Source organism: Geospiza fortis, unplaced genomic scaffold (assembly GCF_000277835.1).
Source record: "Geospiza fortis unplaced genomic scaffold, GeoFor_1.0 scaffold206, whole genome shotgun sequence".
Lineage (NCBI taxonomy): Eukaryota > Metazoa > Chordata > Aves > Passeriformes > Thraupidae > Geospiza > Geospiza fortis.
The window spans coordinates 1,587,712-1,609,949 of record NW_005054311.1 but is presented as its reverse complement, the minus strand read 5'-3'; the positions used below and the strand labels follow the sequence as shown (position 1 = coordinate 1,609,949).

General features: G+C 40.7%; 1 protein-coding gene across 1 annotated transcript in view; it reads right to left on the bottom strand.

The window, feature by feature from the left end:
- FHOD3 (formin homology 2 domain containing 3) overlaps positions 1-22,238 on the bottom strand; it is a 334,937-nt gene that overhangs the window by 47,706 nt on the left and 264,993 nt on the right. The window contains exons 18-20 of the mRNA XM_031055632.1: positions 17,971-18,282; positions 12,120-13,009; positions 5,785-5,943 (exon numbers count right to left, since the gene is read on the bottom strand). Coding sequence (XP_030911492.1) covers positions 5,785-5,943; positions 12,120-13,009; positions 17,971-18,282 — 1,361 coding nt within the window. The remainder of the gene's footprint in view (positions 1-5,784; positions 5,944-12,119; positions 13,010-17,970; positions 18,283-22,238) is intronic.

The window sequence follows — 22,238 nt, the reverse complement described above, 5'->3', positions numbered from 1 at the left end:
GCACCCCTGACCTGCTTGGGCAAATGATTCTGATCCTGCTGGTCATCATCCTTGGTGTGCCCCTGAGCAAGTACTGAAATGCTCCTCTTCTTGATTTCCACTCTGTGACTAATTTGAGGCATTTCTTTGGTGCTGGAAACTGATGAGTACACCATCTGCCACTTTTTTATTATTTTAGTTTTTATTTCTATTATTTTTTGAAAAAAAAAAACCTAACAGTAAAAGTAGCACAAAATCACAGCAGGGCAGAAGGTTCCTGGCACCTGATGTGACCATTAAATCATAAACAGCTTAGAGTCCAACCATTAGTTCATCCTGCTCTTCCCAGTACACAGAATCCCAGAGTGGCTTATGTTGGAGGGGACCGCAGTGGGACTACTGATCCAAGCTCCTTGCTCAAGGAACCGTGCCAAAACATATGGCACAGGATTGCAACCAGATGGTTTATGAATATCTTCAGTGAGGGAGACTCCACAGCCTCTCTGGGCACCCTGTTCCAGTGCTTGGTCACCTGCACAGTAAAGAAGTTCTTCTTCATATTCAGGTGGAATTTCCTGTGCATCAGTTTCTGCTCATTGCTCTTGTCCTATTGCTGGGAACTACTGAGAAGAACCTGGATGCATCCTCTTGACACCCTCCCTTCAGACACTTAAATATTCTCAGTTTGCTCTTCCCCAGGCTGGAGAGGCCCAGCTCCCTCAGTCTTTTCTTGTAACTGAGGTGGACTCAGCAACCTTCAGGTCAATGAAAGAAGAACTGGTGATCAATAAACCCTATGCTCATATTCTCTAGTACATGTGACACATGTATTTCACCTTCATGCATTCTCACACAACTGTTTGGGCCAGAGCCTTATGTTTTGAGGAAGACGTGTGCAAATAATCTAGGAAAATAAGCAATTTTTGCATGAGATAATGGACCCCCATTATTCTGCTGCCAGACTCAGCCACCTGCTTGAACTTCCAGCAAAGGGATCAAACTGCTCATTTCCTGGACTCTGCCATCCTGAGGTATAATCTCCAAAAGTTCCTAAGAGGGAGGACTTACAAAAGCAACATATGGCTGAGGGTGATGGACCTCAGTGTGGGATGCAAGGAAGCACCTAAGCAGTGATGGTGAATAGCCCAGAGCCTCTGAGGAAATTAGGTGCTTAAGTTTTCTCTTTCATGAGATGCTGGGGCTTCTCAGTGATGATGAGGTTGCAGGGGTGTCTCATCTTTGGTGTTTGGTTTCACCTGATCTTACCAGGTGAACAACAGCCAAAGAAAACAGTAACTCAAATATCTGTTTGTTGTTGTTGTGTTCAAAGCTTTCGGCTTGAGGACCACAAATACGTAAGCTGCGTCACCAAGTACACATTAGTGGGTATTTCACCAGCTGTTTGACAGGTCTCAGAAGACAATCCAACTCCTGAAAGGCTCTCTCACATTTCAGGTTCCCAGGCAGCTGTTAACAAGACCCAGTGCTGGTTTGCATTACCTGCTGAAACTCTAAGAAAATGTAACAGCATATGAAGGCTAGAACTTCACTGTAAGGGAAGCTGCCTGCACTAATTTTATTACAACTCTTCCAAAAATGATCCAGTTCTGAGAAAGAATTACATCTTAAATGCTGATGACCATCCCTGTAAATCAGGAACTGATACCTCAGTCAGACCAGTCCTCTTCCTCAGCTCTCTACAGAAATACATGAACATGTCATTGCTGGTCACAGGAACTGCAGATTACGTTTTGGTTTGCTGCAATGAGAGAAAGTGTGTTTTTTTTTTTTTTTAATAAAGTCTGAAACAGATTAGGGCTGTGGTATGCTGACTGTGGGTCAGCAAGGCACCACTGAGGCCATTCTCTCTTCTGTCTAGACTTGTGAAAAAAGGTGTTCTTCCAGGTCACACAAGCTAGCATAGTTTGAAACATCACACTCTTACAAAGCATTAGACAAACAAATTGGAAACTGCAAATGTTGATGTACCGTGTCAATGATCAGAATAAAAATGTAAATACCTTACTTGTTTCAAAAAATCAAATTTTGATTTCTCTTTATACATATCACCATCTGACTTCTTAACATCAAGCTCTCACTTCCTACCCCTTTTTACATCTCAGGGCTATCTAGCCACTCCAGACACCAATACTTCAAGCTATTTATTATGGGTATGCAGGGTGTAGCACACCTGGGTAAGGAGGGTACAGCACATCCAGAGAGATTTTTTTTCATTTCAAAGATTTATTAAAAAGCTATACCTACTAATGCAATCAACATTGTGTAGCATCACGAAGCCATATTCTAAAGCAGAAAACAAACCATGCTAATTTCCTCATAGCATTACCCTAATTTTAGTCTGCTAAATTAACCATAGTCTTTGGTATTGCTTGATTTTGGTCCACGTTTCCTTACTAAGCAGCCCTTTATAGAGGGATCCACTCATTTCCTTCTCTACAGACAAGCACCAAGGACTGGTTTATTGGACTCCCTTCTTGCAGTTGCCTCTGATACATAAAAATTAGGCGCCAGGATTTTAAACTTGCCTCTTTTGCTTAGCTCACAGAAAGACCTCATCCATTGTAAGGAGGCAGTTCTTTACTCTGCAGTGAGCTCCAGGTTGTTTGAACACAATGAATGCCAAGTTTTCAAAGAAAGGAAAACACAAGCACTTTCGCAAATGTAAGGTGGCACAAAAATTTTTTTTTTGTTGGACTGGCTCAGGCTTGCAAACACATGATGTGCATTCCTTTGAAAATACATTTCAAACAGTGCCTGCTTTGCATACTAAGCGGACTACATCTGCCTTTCTAGTGTCATGGCCCCACTTTCTGCCTTTTTTCACAGCTCAGGGGTACCTACCTGCTTTATGACCTAAAAATATAGAACATACTTAGGAATAGAGGGCTTTAAAATAAGTGGAGTATTTTTTCCACTTAGTTATATATTTAAAGTTAAAAAGTAAAGTATGGATTACTAACAAGAATTCAATGTCAAAAGCAAAGCAGCATTCAGGAGATGTAGGGCAGCAGTGGAGGCTCTACTGGACCTAGTGCTCCAACTATGGACTTGAGCATATGATGAACTGGGCTATCATGAACCTGGGCCTGCAGCCCACTGCATCCCTGCTTGTTGCTAGCACTACTGCCAGCACTGCTTTAGTCCACTGTCCTTAAAGGAATCCTTAAGGTCACTTTTAAGGCACCATTTAATCTACTGAGGTGCAGAACTAAAGGCACACACACATTCACATGACAGTGACAATGCTTCTCAGCAAAGGACACAACACAGAGCTCACTGCCAAGGCAAAGGATGGGTCAGGTGACTTTTACACTGTAGGTGCTCTGCTCTTTGTTGGTTCTGACAAAAGCTGAAGATGATCCTAAATTTTAGCTTCTCTGAAATATTAGCAGTGAAGGTTATGTTGCCACTGCACATATCTATTTTCCTGTCCTCTTTACATCTCTCTTCTGCTTACTGGATATGACATCTCTTCTAGACCTAGATCTGCACAATTATTGTGCAGAAAGGCTTTTGAGTATCCACTGTGGTACAATTTTTTAATTAGGCAAATTGCATTTTTTTTTCCATACCGGTCCTGACTCAATCAACCCATAGATAAGCTATCAATTGCATTATATAGCAAATTGCTGTATTATCTGTGGGGTTTTTAATACATGAAGCTGATTCTCACATTATTACTGATTCATTCAAAATGACTACCAATTATTTCCTGATGTTTAGATAGATATGAACCATAAAACCTCTATAAATCCAGACTGAAACAACAACCTCTCTTCCCTCTAACTTAAGGGCTAAAGCCAATGATAGAGAAAGAGAAGAGACAGAGGAAACAAAGCTTGCCTACATTGTAGAACAAAGGGGCAGTATGGAAAACTGAGTCAGGTTCTGCTGAAAACAGTGAGGCTCACAATAATGCATTTTTGTACCAACCTCTGTGCTACCTGGCCAATTCTGTGTAGCTTAATCCAGACCTCTCTATCACTATAAAGGTCTGACTCTGTAACATGCTGTAAGAAAAATATGTAATTTGGGATTGAAAAGGAAATTTGAATTCAGTGTAGGGTTTTACTTGATAAGAAGTAAATAAATATATATAACTGAGGAAAAAAACGCTTTTCTCCACGGACATAATCCTTTCCAACCAATTAAGACTTCACTCCTCAAAGTGCAAAGTATCTGGGCTCTGCTGCACTTACCCTTTCTCCTGATTTCAAATACCTGAATGATCACATGAGGATTACTCACATCCTTAGCTTCAAGCTGTGGGGACAGACCTCAGAGACCTTTTCTATAGTGCTGGGCAAGTATATTAACAGTGTACAATTTCCTGGTTTCTTGAATTCTTCAAATTGAAATCCACCTTCATATATATTTTAAATTAAATTATGGGTTCCTGGCAGCTAATGGAAAGGCCACCCAAGGGAGGGTGTGGTGGTACAAAGCACAGCTGCGGACACCACAACAGGTGGTTGGCAGATGGACAGCCCAGAGACAAATGTTGGCAGTGGAAAGGATGGGCTGTGCAGAGCACCTGAAGCCAGAGAAGGACACAATTCTAAGGAGATGATACCCAGAAGTTAATGAAGACTTGTCCACCTTTGTCAGCCATTTTATGTTGGACTTTGCATGGAAACACCACCTACAGCACTGAGATCTAACTGGCTGTGAGTTGGGCTTGGCTGGAGGGGTACTGCTCTCCAACACTTTAAAGCTCAGTACTGCAGACTGCAGTGGTGGGTACATGGGTTGGGTCATGAAAAAATTACTGGTTTTAGAGTGATTTGTCACCTTCGAGTAAAATATGCATATAGCAAAAAGCAATATAGCTTGAGGAAGAAATTATGTTCTAGTAGGGACAAATCAGCCCCTGGCTTCTAACTAGAAGGATCTTTTGCCTTAAGCATTTCTTTTGCATGCAACTGCTGGCAATACCATTTTCATTCCAGGAAGCTTTTCTCATTTTCTTTTGTAGTCAGCAAGGTGGAGGTGGAAAGGGGGAAATAATGAAACACAGTGCCAAACCACAAAAAGGTGACTGTGAATTAATATATGATTTCTGAGAGCCACTGATTGAGATTTGTAGTTGTGCAGATTACTCTCACTAGATGATACAGCCTTACTGAAAAAAAAAAATTGAAATGAATATGACCATAATGAAAAAAACAGTGGAGCCACAGGCTTCTTTTACACTTCACAGAAGAAAAATGTTTTGATAAAAAAAATAATAAACAGAGCTCATCTTGGATCTTAGTAAGAATATCTGCAAAGTCAAACATGTAGTGGTAAAAATTACATCATCTGTAATCTTTATACTAACTGCTTTTCTTCAAACAACAGTAACAAAGAAATGCTATTCTGGGCAGAACTAGTCGCTGTATTTGTTTTCCATTAGATATACAATCTAGAATGACTCCAACAGCAAGCTGGGCATGAAATTTATTAAACCCTGTACCTGTTGCATCAGCCCTAGTAACTCACTGCCTGTTTTTGCTGCTCACAATATTTCAGTCAAGCTTCAGATAATACTCTGAAAAACCTGACAGGAATTAACACCATTGCTACTCAAACAAAGCAGATAATCCACGATCACTGAGCATGCCCAGCCTCATGATACTTCCTGCTTCTGAGTCCACTGCACTGGTTTCACAAATTTCAACACAGACGTGACATAATACACCCCCTTCTCCTTCTTCCAAGACCAGTCCTGGCCTGTACCATATGCAACATGAGGAAAAAAGTATTGAAGATGCCGACTTGAAGACATTGACTGTTCTTTCTTACCTCTATTCCTTCCTTGTTTAAGGCATATTCATCAAAGTTCAAAATAGCAGTCTTGATGGTGCGGGGAGGGGGCAGCACAGTCAAGCCAATATTAATGGCATTGCTTCGCTTTGAGTCCAACACAATGATCTCCTGTCGCTTCCCATCTGCAGCAGTTTTCTTGGTAAAGAATAGAACAAGGTCATTATTCGTCTGATCTGTTTTATAAAGGAAAAGTCACTCCTTTCACTAATGACTTCCCCCTCTCACAAAAGCTGACACTGACTGTAAACCTGATTTATTTTTAGGCATCAAAACATGCTGAATTCTTGTAGCATATCCTTATCATATCAACATGAGCTGTCCAGATTCAATCAGACATCTGAACGTTGCTGTGCAAAGCAGAGCTAGTCTGACACAGTCCTCAAAAGGGCAGTTTGGGGCAAGAGCCAGTTTGAAAAATACCTTAAACTGCCTCTGCCAGCCCAGAGCTCTGCTGTGCAGCAGGACTGGCCAGCACAGGCCTGCTGGGGCAGCAGCTGGGCAGCCAAGGGGCTCCAGGGCTCAATTCCCTGCTGGATGCACCAGTCTGGACCCTCTCTCACTTGTATGGCTGGCTGGGAAACAGAGTAGCTCCCACATGACTGCTAGCATTCTCCTGTGTTATAAATCCACCTTGGACACTGGCAAAGGAGCCATAGGTGCCTCTCTGGAGGCACTGGCTTGGTTTTCTGACCTTTGGCTGCCAGGGGAAAGTTCTTGCTGCTCATGATATGTCTGTCAAGTCCTTCATAGATGCAGAAACATTTAAACTCTGGTGCTTCTTACAAAGTTGTATTTGAGACTATCCATATCCTTGGATCTTAGCTTCAGTACAAGTAATAATAAAATCACAAAGAACTGGCAACCTATGCTTTAAATTCCGTTCTATAGGAGACCCAAGGAATTTTTTTCTCTTCCTCCCATCCTAATAGTGGCAAAATGTGAACCAACTATGCAAGCTGACTCAAAATCCACTTATGTGGCATAATGTAGTGTTGAATGTGCTCTTTGGTTTTATACCTCAGCACGTCTCTCTCTCTCTCATCATCCCAGGCTAGAAGGCGTCTCTTTGGTAACAATGTATGTCGTGCCGGGTAGCTGAAAGGTGAGAGGACTCTGCTCCTCATACTCAGGTTTTTTTTCCTCCCTCTGCATATATGTGAACATTGTAAACATGTTTTCTGTGGTTCTTCTAACCTTTTCCCTATCAGAGACGGGCTGAGGAATGCCATTGAGCACAGGAGTGTAGGGAGAAGTCCTGCACGCTGATGTTATCAGTCTTTGATCTCTTGTGGATTCGGGGAAAGCCCAGGAGGAGACTTACTACTCGAGTCTCAGTCTGTGCTCAGGATTGTTTTTTAGACTACTGAGCTTCGTCCTTCACTTTCCTTGGGTCTGCACCACAGCCACGGAGACACTGCCAGGCCTACGTGTTGTTTTTGAATTGGAAGTTAGCAAATATGATTTAATCAAAGCACCTCCAGCCGTGGACAGCCCATAATGGGGAATGCAGCTGTATCATTAAAAAGATACCTTCTTCTGGCACAGCCCAGAACCTTGCTCACACAGGAAGAGGTTTGCCCACCTTGATTCCTGCAGCCTGCCCAGCACCTATATGATACCACAGACCTTTCATCATTCCAGAACAACTAACATGGTAGGATGCAACTTTTGTGCGCACATAGGACTCAAGGCAGGTGCTGTTTACAGGAATTAGGGAATACCGCATGTGTATGATCGGAAAAAGTAATAGGAAGGTTGTTTTTTTAAACTTAAACAGAAACAACAATTTTGCAGTAAACAGAATAAATTTAAGGAGAGCAAAGATAACTTTTGATTTTTTTTATCAGTTCTGTCAGAACTGATCTCTTCTTAACAGCTTAAAAGTATCCCCAAAGCCTTCCTGAATTTTCCCCTTTTTTAAAAAATAGTCTTATCTTTTCCTTGGGGAGCTACCTGAAGGATGTGAGATGCAGCTCCTCCTTTAATGCAGTAACTTTAACTTCCTGAACCACTAATCACATTCTCAGGACTACAGTTAGTGGCCAAGACCACATTAAGACCAAAGTGGGTTCACAAGAGACTGCTTCCTCTTGAGTTTGTATTGCACTAAGCCTTTTTAAAACCATACTTTTTACCTTGTCCTTTGGAGCACAGAATTACACAGCTCCAAAGAATTTATGCAGAAGAGAAAAGGAAAGGAGTTAAATTTAGGCTTCCCACATGTGGTATGGGTAAGTAAGTCTCAAATCTTCAGCTCTGTTTTTAGGCTCCCAAGTCTGACAAAAGAGACATTTTCATTTGGGGGACACAGGACGCTCACAGCTGGGATCACTGCGATCCCTACAGTGCACACACTCCTGAGCAATGAGTTGTGGAAGACAGATCAGCTGCACAGGGCATGAGTGCATGCAGGTATTTTCCACAGCTAGAACTGGTAACCCTTTTCAAAAACAGGGGCTGAAGAGATTTTAAATCCATTCCTGGGATGATGTCTGAGTTCCAAAGAAATCCTTTCCAAATAAATAAAAGGATGAAGAAAAGAGAAAGATTTTACGACTATGAACTTTACTACCTTACCACTAGGAAAAGAATTGCTTTTTGTCTGCAGTGAAATTGCACAGTGGAAGTGTCTGACTGTAAAATAAGCTACAACTACTAATTTCTACTACAATATTTGGTGACTTCAATCTGTGCATTATAAATTCATTAACAGAGAGTGAGTTAAAATGCTTGAGGGAACAGTGAACTAGTGCACTTGATTTTATATTTTAATGTGTCAGTCTGAAGTGTAATCCCTGAACTTCTGAATATTATATATACTATATTATTATGTGTAATTACAAAGTAATTATAAAATACAAGCATACCAGCTAGTATAATCTTTAGGAAACAAACACTTCTGCAATGTATTAACAATTATAGTGTTTATAAGACACTTTACAAAACCTAACTGGCCACATTCTCTTGCTTCTGTTGAAGACTGGGTAGTCCAGATGGATTATTTAAAACCCATTACCATCCCACAGAAAGTGATTTGCAGTGTGATGAAAACATAGTCTTAAATATGCCTCTTTGCTTTAATTAATATGGGAAGTAGAAAAAATTAAATAACTTTTCAAGTGGTCATATAAATAAACAATTATTTTATTAGTATCAATTTAGAAATATCTTCTGCCTTTAAAGTTGTAAAAGTCTGCATCAGTAGTGCACAAAAATCTACCTCAATAGTGAGATGACTTTTAGTTTTTTTTTTTTTAATTTTATTTTATTTCTATCTCAATTAGCAAGGATTTAGTACAAGAGATGTAAAATGGAATCGCTCAGCTGCCACTGACTTTTTCCAGGATATCTGTATGCAATCTTTTTCAGAAATTCCGGTCCACATTTATGACTTGTCTTGGCATTCACTGAAATTGCAACAAATCCTTTCAAAAGGAATATGTGTCTAAGCATGTGTACATGAAAACAGATTCCTTCCTTTTTCTCTCCTACTAATTTTTATGTCTGTGGGCACATGATGGATCACTATATCCCACAGGGTATACATGAATCAGCAAAATAATACTTTCATGCAAAACCAAGTGGATGGTAAAAGGGCTGAACAACAGCATTTGACTGAGGAGTGTCTGCATGTTTTCACTTCTCTTCACAGAAAAGTAAACACTTTGAAGTAATTTGCCAAAATATCTGCTTTGTTCAGTGGAGTGAGAAGGAAGGAAATACTACACTGCTTTGGAGGGGATACCTGATCACTCCTTCTATTGGCAAATATAATGTTGGGTGCTCTATTCTAAAAAATAAACCATCTGCAACTAAAGGTGCTTCACTAAATAATATCAATGTGCAAGTTTCTCAGTATGGCATAAGTTTTCCTAAAATCAAGAATCTCCTCTCGCAGTCCCAGCCCCCAAAATCCTGTATTATATCCCACAATTTTAAATCCACTTTATTTTATTACAGTCTATTGTGTTTAATGAAAAACTTCTCATGAGCCAGGAAGTAGCTGTTTATAGCTGTGTGTTGTGGAAATCACAGTGAAGGATTAGAAACTGGAGTAAAATTGGTTACAGCTGTATGAGAGAGCATAAGCACAACATAGAGCCAAGCTCCCCCTTTATGCATCCTGACTTTACTTTTCCTCTCATCCTTCTGAACTGTTCCTTTTCTGTGCACCTACTTCCATCTCTTAATATGAAATCTAGAGATTTGACTTCTGATTTGTTGCTCTGCACTCTCTTTTTTCGGCTGAACCAACTGAGCTGTGAGTCAGACTTTACGATATTATAGCATAAACCTGTTTTGGATTGCAGCCATTGGACAGGAGAAACTAGACACAACGGGGAATGTGCTCTCTGGAAATAAACCAAGCAGTCTGGAAAAATCAAGACCTATCCTAATTTGAGTGTAATCTTTGTACCAAACCTCAAGTCTTTTACAGATTCGGTGGTCTGCCTAATTATTCCCACTCTCACTTCATCTACGGACCATCTCCTGCTCTGGAAGATTTGCTGGTGTTCACGAAAATCAGGCAGGAGTTTCAAAAGCTTGCACAGAGCTCTACTATGGTACTTCTCAGTCCCCATTGTTTTCTCTGCAATGAGACAATGAGACTTCTATGTCTGTGTTATGGGACAGGGTGGAAAGAGAGCCAAAAGTACAATGTCTCATGCAGAGAGCAGTTATTGGTAGCCAAGGGGAAAGCACCTAAATCATTCCTCAGACTTGCACTAATTTCAAAGAAACCTGCTCACTCATCTTCAGCCAGAAGCCAAAAGCTCTGCCAAAGCATCAGGCAGGTTTGAGAAGCAAGTGTGAGGGAGGGAAAATGGCCAAGGGTAGTTTGGGAACATGCACAATGATTGACTGGAAAAGTAAACAAGTCATAACTCCAACAACTTAAAATTTTATCAAAATTTCATGTAAGAATAAAAAATTAGGAATCAGCCAGAGTACTCCATTACAATGCTGGCACTTAGCACAAAGCTAAATTTTGGAAATGGCAAATATGTTATCATTCCACATTCAATTCAAGGAATTAAATATTTTATGGATCTAAGAAAATGCTCTCATTCCTTCCATCTATGAACCATCTGTGTCAGATTTCTATTTACGGGGAGAGAGATGAGGAATAGCACGCCACGGTGTCACCAGCATTCCTTCCTCAGCAGAAAAGGAATCAGAGAGAGAAATTAATCTCAGCATTGCCAGATGAACAATCAGCTGGATGTGTTGTTAAAGGTGCTACACCATACGTTTCAGATTTGCGTGCATCTGTGTTACAAAGAAATTCAGCTAAGAGCAGTGATGGCAGGACCTACATGAGCCATCTCTTTATGTATCTGTTGCACACTAGATACTTGGGAGCTTGATTATAGAAATTCCAATGTTTCCACTTTGTCAAGATGATCAAGAATGACTATTAGAAAATTTTGACTTAATAAACTGGGCAAGTGACACAGAGAACCTTTACTGTGAGACATCCAGATTCCAATTATACTGCTTAGAAGAAAAAGAGTTTATGTAGCCATGAAAAACTATTGTTCAGGCTAATAAATTTTTTAATGCTACTTCAAGTTCCTCTTAAGTGTAACTATTAAAAGCTTCCTTTTTTTGTTGATTCTAATGTTAAACAGCCATGTCATGAGCCTTTGTGAGTTTATTTTATAACAATACTAAGGAAGAGGGAATCCTAGCTACGGAGGTATTTCCTGTGCCAGCTTCTATCCCAAAAGTGCCACATTGTATAAATTAAAGATTTTAAATAGGCCTGTTCACCAGTATAAAACAAAAACCCAACACCCCTGCAGAGTTCAGCTGTAAACATGGTCCAGTTAATAATTCCATCCTTCAGAACAAAGCACATGTGTACTCTTTGCAGCAGATCCAGTCTGATATTCTAACCTTTCCACACAATGATTAGGAAAATATTACCAAGTGAAGAACTGTCAAATACACAGATATGAATCACCACGCTGTGACCTTTTTACGAGTGCAACAGAAAATATTTCAGATTCCAGTATCTCGTCTGGCACTCAGCTATGGACAATCTAATGTAAAATTTGTAGGTATTTGCCACCTGGAGTGATATCCCACAACTGGAAGACCTGAGACAGGAGGGCAACTTGGCACATACACCACCCCAGGCTCATCTCTAGCGTCAGGCCATGGAATATCTTCTGTCATAGGCCAAGCTAGAAACACATCCAGTAATTTCCACTGGTTTGATATAAACAACATAAATCACCTAGATCTAATTCAGAATGAATACCAATACAATAGCAGAAAAATAGCAAACTGAATACAAGCTGTACCTTTGTGACAGGCAGTTCTTTGGATTTAGACTCAAAGAGATGCTCCAGTTTGGAAGTGTCTACCTTAATGGGTTCCAGTTTCGACCACAGGAATTCTCTGCAGCGTTTGTTGTTTTTACACTGCCACTCAAATGGCCGTACCTCATTCCAAAACAGACGGATGGTTTTCTTCTTCTTTATAAATGCTGGCTGACCCCTAGAAACCTGGGGTGACCCTAAACCCTGAGGAGTGCTGAACAGTGGAGGAGGAGCCAATAAATTACCAGAGGGCGGTGGTGGAGGCGGACATCCAAACAAGGGGGGAGGTGGTGGAGGAGGCAAACCCAGAAAAGAAGGTGGAGGTGGAGGAGGGGGAGCAAGGGAGTCCCCAGGACCCATATCCATGTCCAACACATCTACATCATCCTCCTCCCCCAAGTCTGTAAAATCCATGTCCTTGATTTTAAGTTCTCGAGGATTAGCCATGAGCTGATCCCAGATGTAATCAGATTCCTTCTTTGTCTGTGCTGGTGTTTTCTCGGGGACCTGTTCACTGATTTCATCTTCAGGTACTGCTGTCCCCTTAGCCAGCTCACCACTGTTAAATTTTTCTGCAAAGGCTTTCACACTGCCTTGGTTGTCCAGATTTCCGATCTCCATCTTTTTGACACTTTCATCTTTGGCCTGCTTTGTGGCCTGAAGAATAGAGATCCTGCTGGCTAGGCTAGTGAGTGACTCCTCGTTTTCCTCCGTCTCCTTCTTTTCCTCCTTCGCCTCCAGCTCCTTCTCCTCTTCATCTTTGGGCTTTTTGTTATGCGCATACAACATGTCCAGCATAAACCGCTTGTTGTTGAGGATGTTGCTGCACTGCTCATTCACACCAGCATCCTGAATGGTCTGTGACCATGGACCTGCAATCACACACAGAGAGATGAGAAGAGTCAAGGGAAGGAAGTCAGAGCACCAAGAACACTCTTCAGCCAACAAAAAAAAAACTATGCGAGGAATGCATGTACAACTACTCTTAAACTAGGGAAACAGTTACTGTGAAAAATTTGAAATAAGATACAGCGCTGATATGGCCTGATCTTGATGGGTTCAGAGTAATTCTCAAAAAAGGAAGGGGACTAGAGAATAACATGTAGTTTGGTAGGGATTATATAACTTTCAAGATTTGAATGCTCAGGTTTCTCTTGAAATCTGTCAGGTTTCATTTTGTACTTACTACCTCAGCTCATTTTATACAACACATAAATTCTTATAACCTTTGGTATTTCAGAATGGGGCTTAAATATCATGACAATGACACAAAGCAGGTTATCATCATATTCTTCACCTGGCCATGTACTGGAACAACCTCAGGAAAATATTATCATATGAAAGAGATCTTCCTTGCCTGATGCCAAGGCTGACCTGTACTTGTTTACTTCTCCTTCTTCCACTCTGCTGGCTAGGGAAGGGCAGCTTTCAGACCCTCAGAACCTGGCTTGGTACCTGGGCCATCTTCACAACACAGACTATTGGAATTCCAAAGTAGGCTGCATACCAAGGGTATAGCTCTCAGGGCAATTCTCAGGGCAAAGAGTGCAAGCATAAGCAAGATTTTAAAAGTTGTTTATGATATGAGAACCTCTATAAAATAATTTTGAACAAGCTGCTCATCAACTACTGTTAACCTCCCTGTTATATGTCAGTGTTGAAAGACTACTGGCCTTCCCACATTACAATCATTTAACATTTCACTGTAATGAAGCTTCATCTTTCTGACTACTGCTTTCTCACCAAAAATAAGCAAAATACCATGTCTGAGACAGCACCATAAATAACAAATTATAGTGGTCAAACTTGAAAAATATATGATGTAAGCGTCTCTGTGACTCCATTTCCCCAAATTTAATACTACTAACCAATGTGGATAATGGGTCTAACAATTATGGTGTTCCTTTTTCCAGTGGGCATCAGATGAAGTGATTAAACAATGATAATTCTTCACACTTACTGTATTTCCTGTATGGAATTCCTTCTGTTCCCCATAGTCCTTACACATTTTTCATAAACTCTACTTCTTTTATTTCATCATTTTACTTTGATTGCTAGCCTGCCTTTTTTGGGGGGCCTCGTGGTTAAAGATTTTATTTTATACCTGTAGGTTGCCATTTTTCTTAAACTCTCATTTTATCTTGGTTTCTTCACTTATGCTGCCACCTTTTTCAATACCTTGGGGTTTTAAGTATCTTTTACAGCTTTCTCTGTGAATGGAGTTTCTTTCTTACCACAACATCTAGTCCTGTGCTCTGAGAACATGTTCTCTTGGTGAGATCTACATCCAGAGCCCCACAACTCCCAGCCTCCCCTCCCTTAAAAGAACGCATTAAAATGTAGGGCCTTGCACCACAAAGTATATAGACAGCAGTAACTCCTGCCTCTATTTAGATCAAGCTCTAAACTGTGTTTTAAAATCAGTCCAGAGGTTTAACCCCACACAAAAGAAAGAGTTTTTTTCAGAAATGGATACGACCTGCTTTCCTGCTGGTGGACTGACTGCTTCCATTATCTGCTCATTTTTCCTCAGACTTGATCCATGGGATTGTTTTCTTACCAATACTTGTCCACCTGAGGCAGTTTCTTTGATTTCTTTCTGAGGTAGCTTCATTAGACAACATCACTAGACAACTCCTTCCCCACACCATAGATTCTACCCAGCTGTGCCCTCTCAGAGGATTTCCCCCTACTCCAAGCCTTTTCTTCAAAGATGTTGAAGATGGCTCCCAAGATCTGTCCCACAAACCCCACATGATCTGCCCCCTCTCAGTTTCACCCAATGGGATCCTCCAGTGTTTAATGCCTTTGCAAAACTACTCATCAGAATTTGCCCAGACACAATCTCTAATTTGCATTCTCCAATTCCACCCCAACTGTCCAAGCTGATCAAAGATCATATCTGTGAAGACTCTTGCTACCTTGGTGGCCTCTTCTGCTCTCCTCTCCACAGGTAAAGCTTTGAAATACCATTGGAGAAACAAGACTTGTTGGAAAGCCAAATTTGGCAGGATGGGTAATGAAGAAGCTTGCACCAAGGGCAAGCCTTTGTCCTCAGTGCACCTGGGCAGAAGCAATGGACCATCTCATAAATGGCAAAATGCTTCTTGGGAGTGTCAAAACTGAGGAAGTGCTCGTTTGCTTTCCAGAGGTCCTCACCTACTAGAGAGCAAACAACTCACTACATGAGTCCTCCTATACATCAGTACTAAATAAATCTTTGTGCAGGACAATTTTAAGATGTTGATTTTAGTAAGAATACATTTCTTAGCTTTTAACAAAAGTACATAAGGACTTTAAATTAGAGTGGTAACAGGTCGGTAATAGACAAGGTAATAAGAAAAGACTTGCAACTGTTCTTTTTTGCACTTGGCATATCTTGGACTATACCACAGTGTAGCAACATCCTTCATTTGTGTCCTTCCCTAGCCTTTCCTACAGATATATCCATCTACATTCTTTATGAGTACAATAGCATTCTAGGTAACTCAATCTTGGTGCTGACTGAAAAGAAATTAGCTCTAAATTTAGGATAAAATTCATGTAATGCTTCCCAGAAAAAAAGTGACAGATTTAAACTTGAACAATTCAATCTGACAGTTTATGTTTGTGAGGTAATTGTTGGGATTCAGAACTACCCTCTTCTTTCAGGACAGAGCAGGATTATTTCACACTGTGAAGCACATCTCATTTTCTTACCTAGAATTTAGAAAATATAGGACAATTCCATGGTTCAGACCAAAGAAAACTTGGGAATCAAATGCCCTAATTACATTACAATTCTTTACCTCCCTATAAAAAATGGAAAAGAGTAATCAACAAAGTCAAAATCTGCCTTTTATTCCCTCCATGCCTGGGCTGAAATCATTATCTCTCTGGGCAGAAACTTGGTACTTAAGGTGTTTCCCAGGCTGAGCCTTTCCAGGCTGGTACCTGGTGGCCTATTTCACTAGAATCCCTCAGCACCATGAAACTGGTCTTTTCCAGACAAGGTGTATTTCATGTGCCTCCTCCACATGAGCTAAAGATAGCCCAGAGCTATCTTCAGCAGCTCCTATGTATCTATCTCTGATGTCTGAAGCCTGTCCAAGATAGAAATACTGAAGGGAAGGAACAAGCATCTCAGCCCTCACTACTCTTCCTTTTCCACTAAAATGATGAGAAAAAATATCTGGAACTTCATGATGAATCATGCCAGCACAGCCCTTTGTCTCACTTACTTATGTACAGAAAACCCAAATAAGTTCTCCAGAAGCTAGAGATCCAAGTCTCTGCACATGCTGATTCAGTACTTAATATATTAATCTTAGGGAAAGACGATGATCTCAAATCAAATGAAACTAAGTCTCTGAAACATGCTGATTCAGTAATTAATATATTAATCTTAGGGGAAGAAAATTAAATCAAATGAAACTTCATTTCATCAAGGCCCTACTGTCCCTCAAACCTAGTAACCCAAATAAAATCTGGAAGTCCAAGCAGAGAAAGTCTGGAAGTCCAAGCAGAGAGTAGACAAGATTTGGCCATGGTGAAGAAAGTCTTAGATAGGTGCAAAGGGTTTGTTAGCTAATTAATACAATATCAGAGCTGCTAATTTAACACCTTTTTTTCCACCAGAAACCCTTCATTATTGAAAAAGCTTCACTTTACCAGTTTCATTGTCACTGGTTAACTTGTCCTCTCTCTCTTCCCTCTCTAAAGTGCTGCTTGCTGAGGATATACTGGATGCAGAACAGTTGTCTTTTTCATTCACTTCCTCATTCTGCCTCTCCTTTTCACTGAGTATTGCACTTTCTTCTGGCTCTCTCTCTGGTCCTTGCTCCACCTCACTCTCTGGTCCCACCTCTGCAGCCTCTATTTCCTTGGGTGTCTCCGTTCCCTGCTTGGCCTCAGCCTCAGCCTCCTGCTCTGGTTCTGGTTCTGGTTCTGTCTCTGTCTCTGGTTCGGGTTCACTGGCACTCACTGGTGGAGAGAACAATGGGAGAAAGAGATTCACTTAACAACAGAGCCGTCTCAGGTTCACCCTTCCAAATGAGAGCGACGTGAGAGTTGTACAAGTGCCTTATGGAAAGAAAATAAAACGCAAGCCCACAGCGTGCTTAGGAACATTAGGAGCAACAGACTGATGGATGTTGTGCGACGACAGCATTGCAGGTGAGAGTGGCCTGGCAGGCCCCCTCACTGGCTGTCTGGAGCCAGCCCACTGTTTTTACACATACTTCCACAGCTGCACGTTGGACTTGCACAAGGATTTGAACGAACAAGCAGAAAATGGGCATCTCACCTGAGCATTGACAACTCAGTGCCTAGACAGAGCCAGGAAAGAAGAGATTAAAAAAAAAAAACAAACAAAAAGGAGGGTGATTGTGGCTTTTGGTTGAATTTTCTTTGGGTTCTGGAAGAGTTCTTTTTTCACCTGATGAGGAACATTTCAACAAAAAAAAATACAAATATTAGTTTTAATAACACACTTGAATGGCACAGTCTTGAAATGGCACTGTCACACATTTGGATCAAATGAAACTAAGTCTCTGAAACATGCTGATTCAGTAATTAATATATTAATCTTAGGGGAAGAAAATTAAATCAAATGAAACTTCATTTCATCAAGGCCCTACTGTCCCTCAAACCTAGTAACCCAAATAAAATCTGGAAGTCCAAGCAGAGAAAGTCTGGAAGTCCAAGCAGAGAGTAGACAAGATTTGGCCATGGTGAAGAAAGTCTTAGATAGGTGCAAAGGGTTTGTTAGCTAATTAATACAATATCAGAGCTGCTAATTTAACACCTTTTTTTCCACCAGAAACCCTTCATTATTGAAAAAGCTTCACTTTACCAGTTTCATTGTCACTGGTTAACTTGTCCTCTCTCTCTTCCCTCTCTAAAGTGCTGCTTGCTGAGGATATACTGGATGCAGAACAGTTGTCTTTTTCATTCACTTCCTCATTCTGCCTCTCCTTTTCACTGAGTATTGCACTTTCTTCTGGCTCTCTCTCTGGTCCTTGCTCCACCTCACTCTCTGGTCCCACCTCTGCAGCCTCTATTTCCTTGGGTGTCTCCGTTCCCTGCTTGGCCTCAGCCTCAGCCTCCTGCTCTGGTTCTGGTTCTGGTTCTGTCTCTGTCTCTGGTTCGGGTTCACTGGCACTCACTGGTGGAGAGAACAATGGGAGAAAGAGATTCACTTAACAACAGAGCCGTCTCAGGTTCACCCTTCCAAATGAGAGCGACGTGAGAGTTGTACAAGTGCCTTATGGAAAGAAAATAAAACGCAAGCCCACAGCGTGCTTAGGAACATTAGGAGCAACAGACTGATGGATGTTGTGCGACGACAGCATTGCAGGTGAGAGTGGCCTGGCAGGCCCCCTCACTGGCTGTCTGGAGCCAGCCCACTGTTTTTACACATACTTCCACAGCTGCACGTTGGACTTGCACAAGGATTTGAACGAACAAGCAGAAAATGGGCATCTCACCTGAGCATTGACAACTCAGTGCCTAGACAGAGCCAGGAAAGAAGAGATTAAAAAAAAAAAACAAACAAAAAGGAGGGTGATTGTGGCTTTTGGTTGAATTTTCTTTGGGTTCTGGAAGAGTTCTTTTTTCACCTGATGAGGAACATTTCAACAAAAAAAAAATACAAATATTAGTTTTAATAACACACTTGAATGGCACAGTCTTGAAATGGCACTGTCACACATTTGGCTGACAAAAACCATATGTTGTTTCACATTTACTTCAGAATAGCCACATCAAAATTAAGCAAAGTTTCCAACTGCCTGGCATATGGCACATATTTAGTTTCCAGTTGGTTGGCACATGGCACACAATGAGCTTTTCTATCAGTTGGCACACAGAAAACACTGTTGATAGTACACTTGGCTTCTTCTTCCCTGTTTTCCCAGTTAAAATAATTCATTCACCTTTAGGGTTTTTAGCAGTAACAGCAGATTTTCACATGCAAATATTCTCTGCATGCTGCAAAGAAAATGAAGAGCATCCACACATATTCACATCAAGAAGCTCACAGTTCTCTGAAACCTGAAATGGCCATGCAAAGTGTGGCAAAAATGAACATGCATGTTAGCTCTGCATACTTCCTGAATTCCCTCTGTATATCCCTCCCTATGTATTCCATCTTGTGGGTGGCCGAACTATAATGACCAAGTCATACTTGTTTTGTCCCTCTGTTAACTATTTTTCATTACAATATTGCAAAAGAGTCTTCTGGACTTCTCATTGTCTTTGGATTACACAAAATACAATGAGAATTTCTTCAGGTACAACATGAACCTTTGAAGGAAAAAAAAATCACACTGAAATACTGGAATGAAATCCAAATATTTCAGTCCTCTAGTAAGCAGGTAAGTAGATTTATCCTAAGTAAATATAAGCCAAAATAATGAAGATCACATTCTTCTCCATTGAGAGCACCTAAATGTCTAATACTAGATATGCAAGCACCTCTGCTCATGCCTCATTTCTCTAAATGTACCTTACCTATGACTGTATCCTGGACACTGCCTAGGAGAGAGTGAAAATTACAGAGGGCTGTCAAGAAGTTGGCAGATGCTGCAAATCCCAGTGATGTGTTACTCACCACAGCTGTCAGTGTGTAGGTATAGAATGAGAACATTTAAAACTCAAGCCAAGATTTGAATATGACTGAGATGAAAGTTTAGGAATTCTCCAGGAGTTCCTGGAACTAATGGGGTACTTTAGTAAGAAAGATTCTCGGCTTGCTGTGGTTCAATAGTCCATATATACAAATGTCACCAATTCATCCATGAATAATCATAAATTCATATAAATTTTAGATATTTATCTCTAAAAAACCCAACAACCAAGCCAACTGTCATGCAACAACCAAAAAAGTCAACTCCAGCAGCTCAGATGGAGAAAGAAGCTGATTAAAACATGGCTAGGACTCCTAAAGCTTACTGCAACTTTGTCATGATGAAGCCACACTGAAGATCCAATAGAAAAAAGTCAGAGGAGATGTAAGAAATGCTTGAAAAATTTTGAATGTTCAAAAGAATTCCAGATATTCTTCTAACAAGAAATATTTCACATATACCAGAAATGCGCAGCAACGTAGCAATATCTAATACCTAACAAAGAGTAAAGAGCACTATACTGACATAGTCTGCTCTTTTGAGTTCCAGGAATAAAAAAAATCCAAGTACTGGAACAAAACAAGGATATGTTGACACTCATTTTGACAGCCTCTCTCTCTCTCTCTCTCTAGGGATAATATCAAACAATCCACTTATAGCCAAAATCACTTGAAAATAGTGAGCTAAGTCCAGCAGCAGTTTCCTTAAGAAACAGTACAAAAATCAAATCTGCCAGGAAACACTATCAAGAGAACAAAGCCAGCAAGCTAGACATGTGTCTATCATTTGCATTTCCATCATGTAATCCACTGCATTGATATTAGTGAGAACTTCTAAAGATGTTAAAAAATACAATTCTCATTGAATGCTTGGTAGTGGCCTATTTGAAATGAACTCAAACTTTCAGTCTCTCACCTACTGGGTCCATTTTCAAATCAGATGAAACACTACTCTAAGTGCAACCTCACAGGTGGCAAGAGAATAACAGACCAGGCTCCATCCCCTGTCTTCAGACTTCTTGCTAGTGGAGACTGCAAAGAATCAGGAAAGCAAGCCTGGTCAAATCAAAAAGCATCAACAGCAAAGAAGGTGTGCCTGAGATGTGAAGAAGCATGATACCTTTATAAGCTGATCCTTTCTGAAAAGCAAGTCTGAGAACTTATAATGTGGTAGAGGGATATGGACATTTCCTTTAATACTCAAGTATAAATCAACTTTGAAGCAGACACAAGATGCTGTAACCTGCTGATAAGAACTTAAACCCTACAGTCCTATAAGCCCTCAGAGAGAAGAAATATCCCTCTGGGCTCACATCTAATCCCCTGTTAGGCTAATTGTTTAGCCAGCCACATCCCTATCTATTTTCTCTGCCTTCCACTTGGAGGTGTGAGATAGATACGCTGGGTGTCTCTTGTGGATGCATACAGTAAGTCTGAAAATGTCTGTCTGCCCAAGACCTCTTGGTCAATTGTTCAGGCATTGCCTAAAGTCTTGGCTGTTATCTCCCTTCAGTTACTCCAGCACAGGATTCCTCTTCCTCTGAATTCTGCAGGGACTCTTTATCCCTCCCCACTCCCACTCCAATCTTTTCCTCCCATCCTTTGTGTTGGTAAGAACAGATGCAGACTGAATTGGCTCTTTCTTCATGCAGTCAGAATGTTCATTTTTTGTCCTCCAACCCCAGTTCCTGTATCATGGCTCCTTTGGCTCTGCAACTGGGGCCGCACTGGCCTCATTCCATGCTCATGCTCTGGTGCTTCCCCATTTGCTGAGATGCGCTTATCAGCCATGCTTTGGGCAGCATCTGAACCCTGCTAAACTACCACTATGCTCAGAAAGTGTCCTACTGTCCACCATGTGCACTTGGGTTGGCCTGCTTACTTTCTTAAGAGCTAAAAAAGCTGTTTCTTTCAGAGAAGGGTTCACCTGAAATTCCTTTGTAGATTGACTTCAGAGATGTCCCAGTTATTGTTGGCCCTCCTTTACTGCATACTTACACTTCACAAAATATTCTCCAATTAAATTACAAAAGAGTAAGTAGCTGCTCTGAAAAAAAAATTAAGTTCCTTTTTGTAGTTACAGGACTGCCTTAATTTCCTCTGAATGCCACAATACAAGTTTTACAAGAGTAAGTCCTACAAGACTTGATTACTTTAGTGGAACCGATTGTTTTATATGAGAAAACACTGCAGCTCAGTAAGTCCAGATTTTTATATTGGGTAATGGTACTGACACATTTCACAGTGTGAGACAAAGTTCCACAGACAGAATCTGTTTCCTTCTTAATAACAGTAGATACCGGATTGGCCAAAGGATATTTCAGCACAAAAGGAATAAAATAAATCTGACTTCAAAAATTCCTTATTCTTTTGCTAGTAGATGAACACTCTTTGCCTTTGACCTCAGGTTCTGAATTCTGCAGATGAATATCACACATCTGTTAACACCATTCTTGCAGAGTCTTTAGAGTGTCATATGCACAGAACCAAGGAAC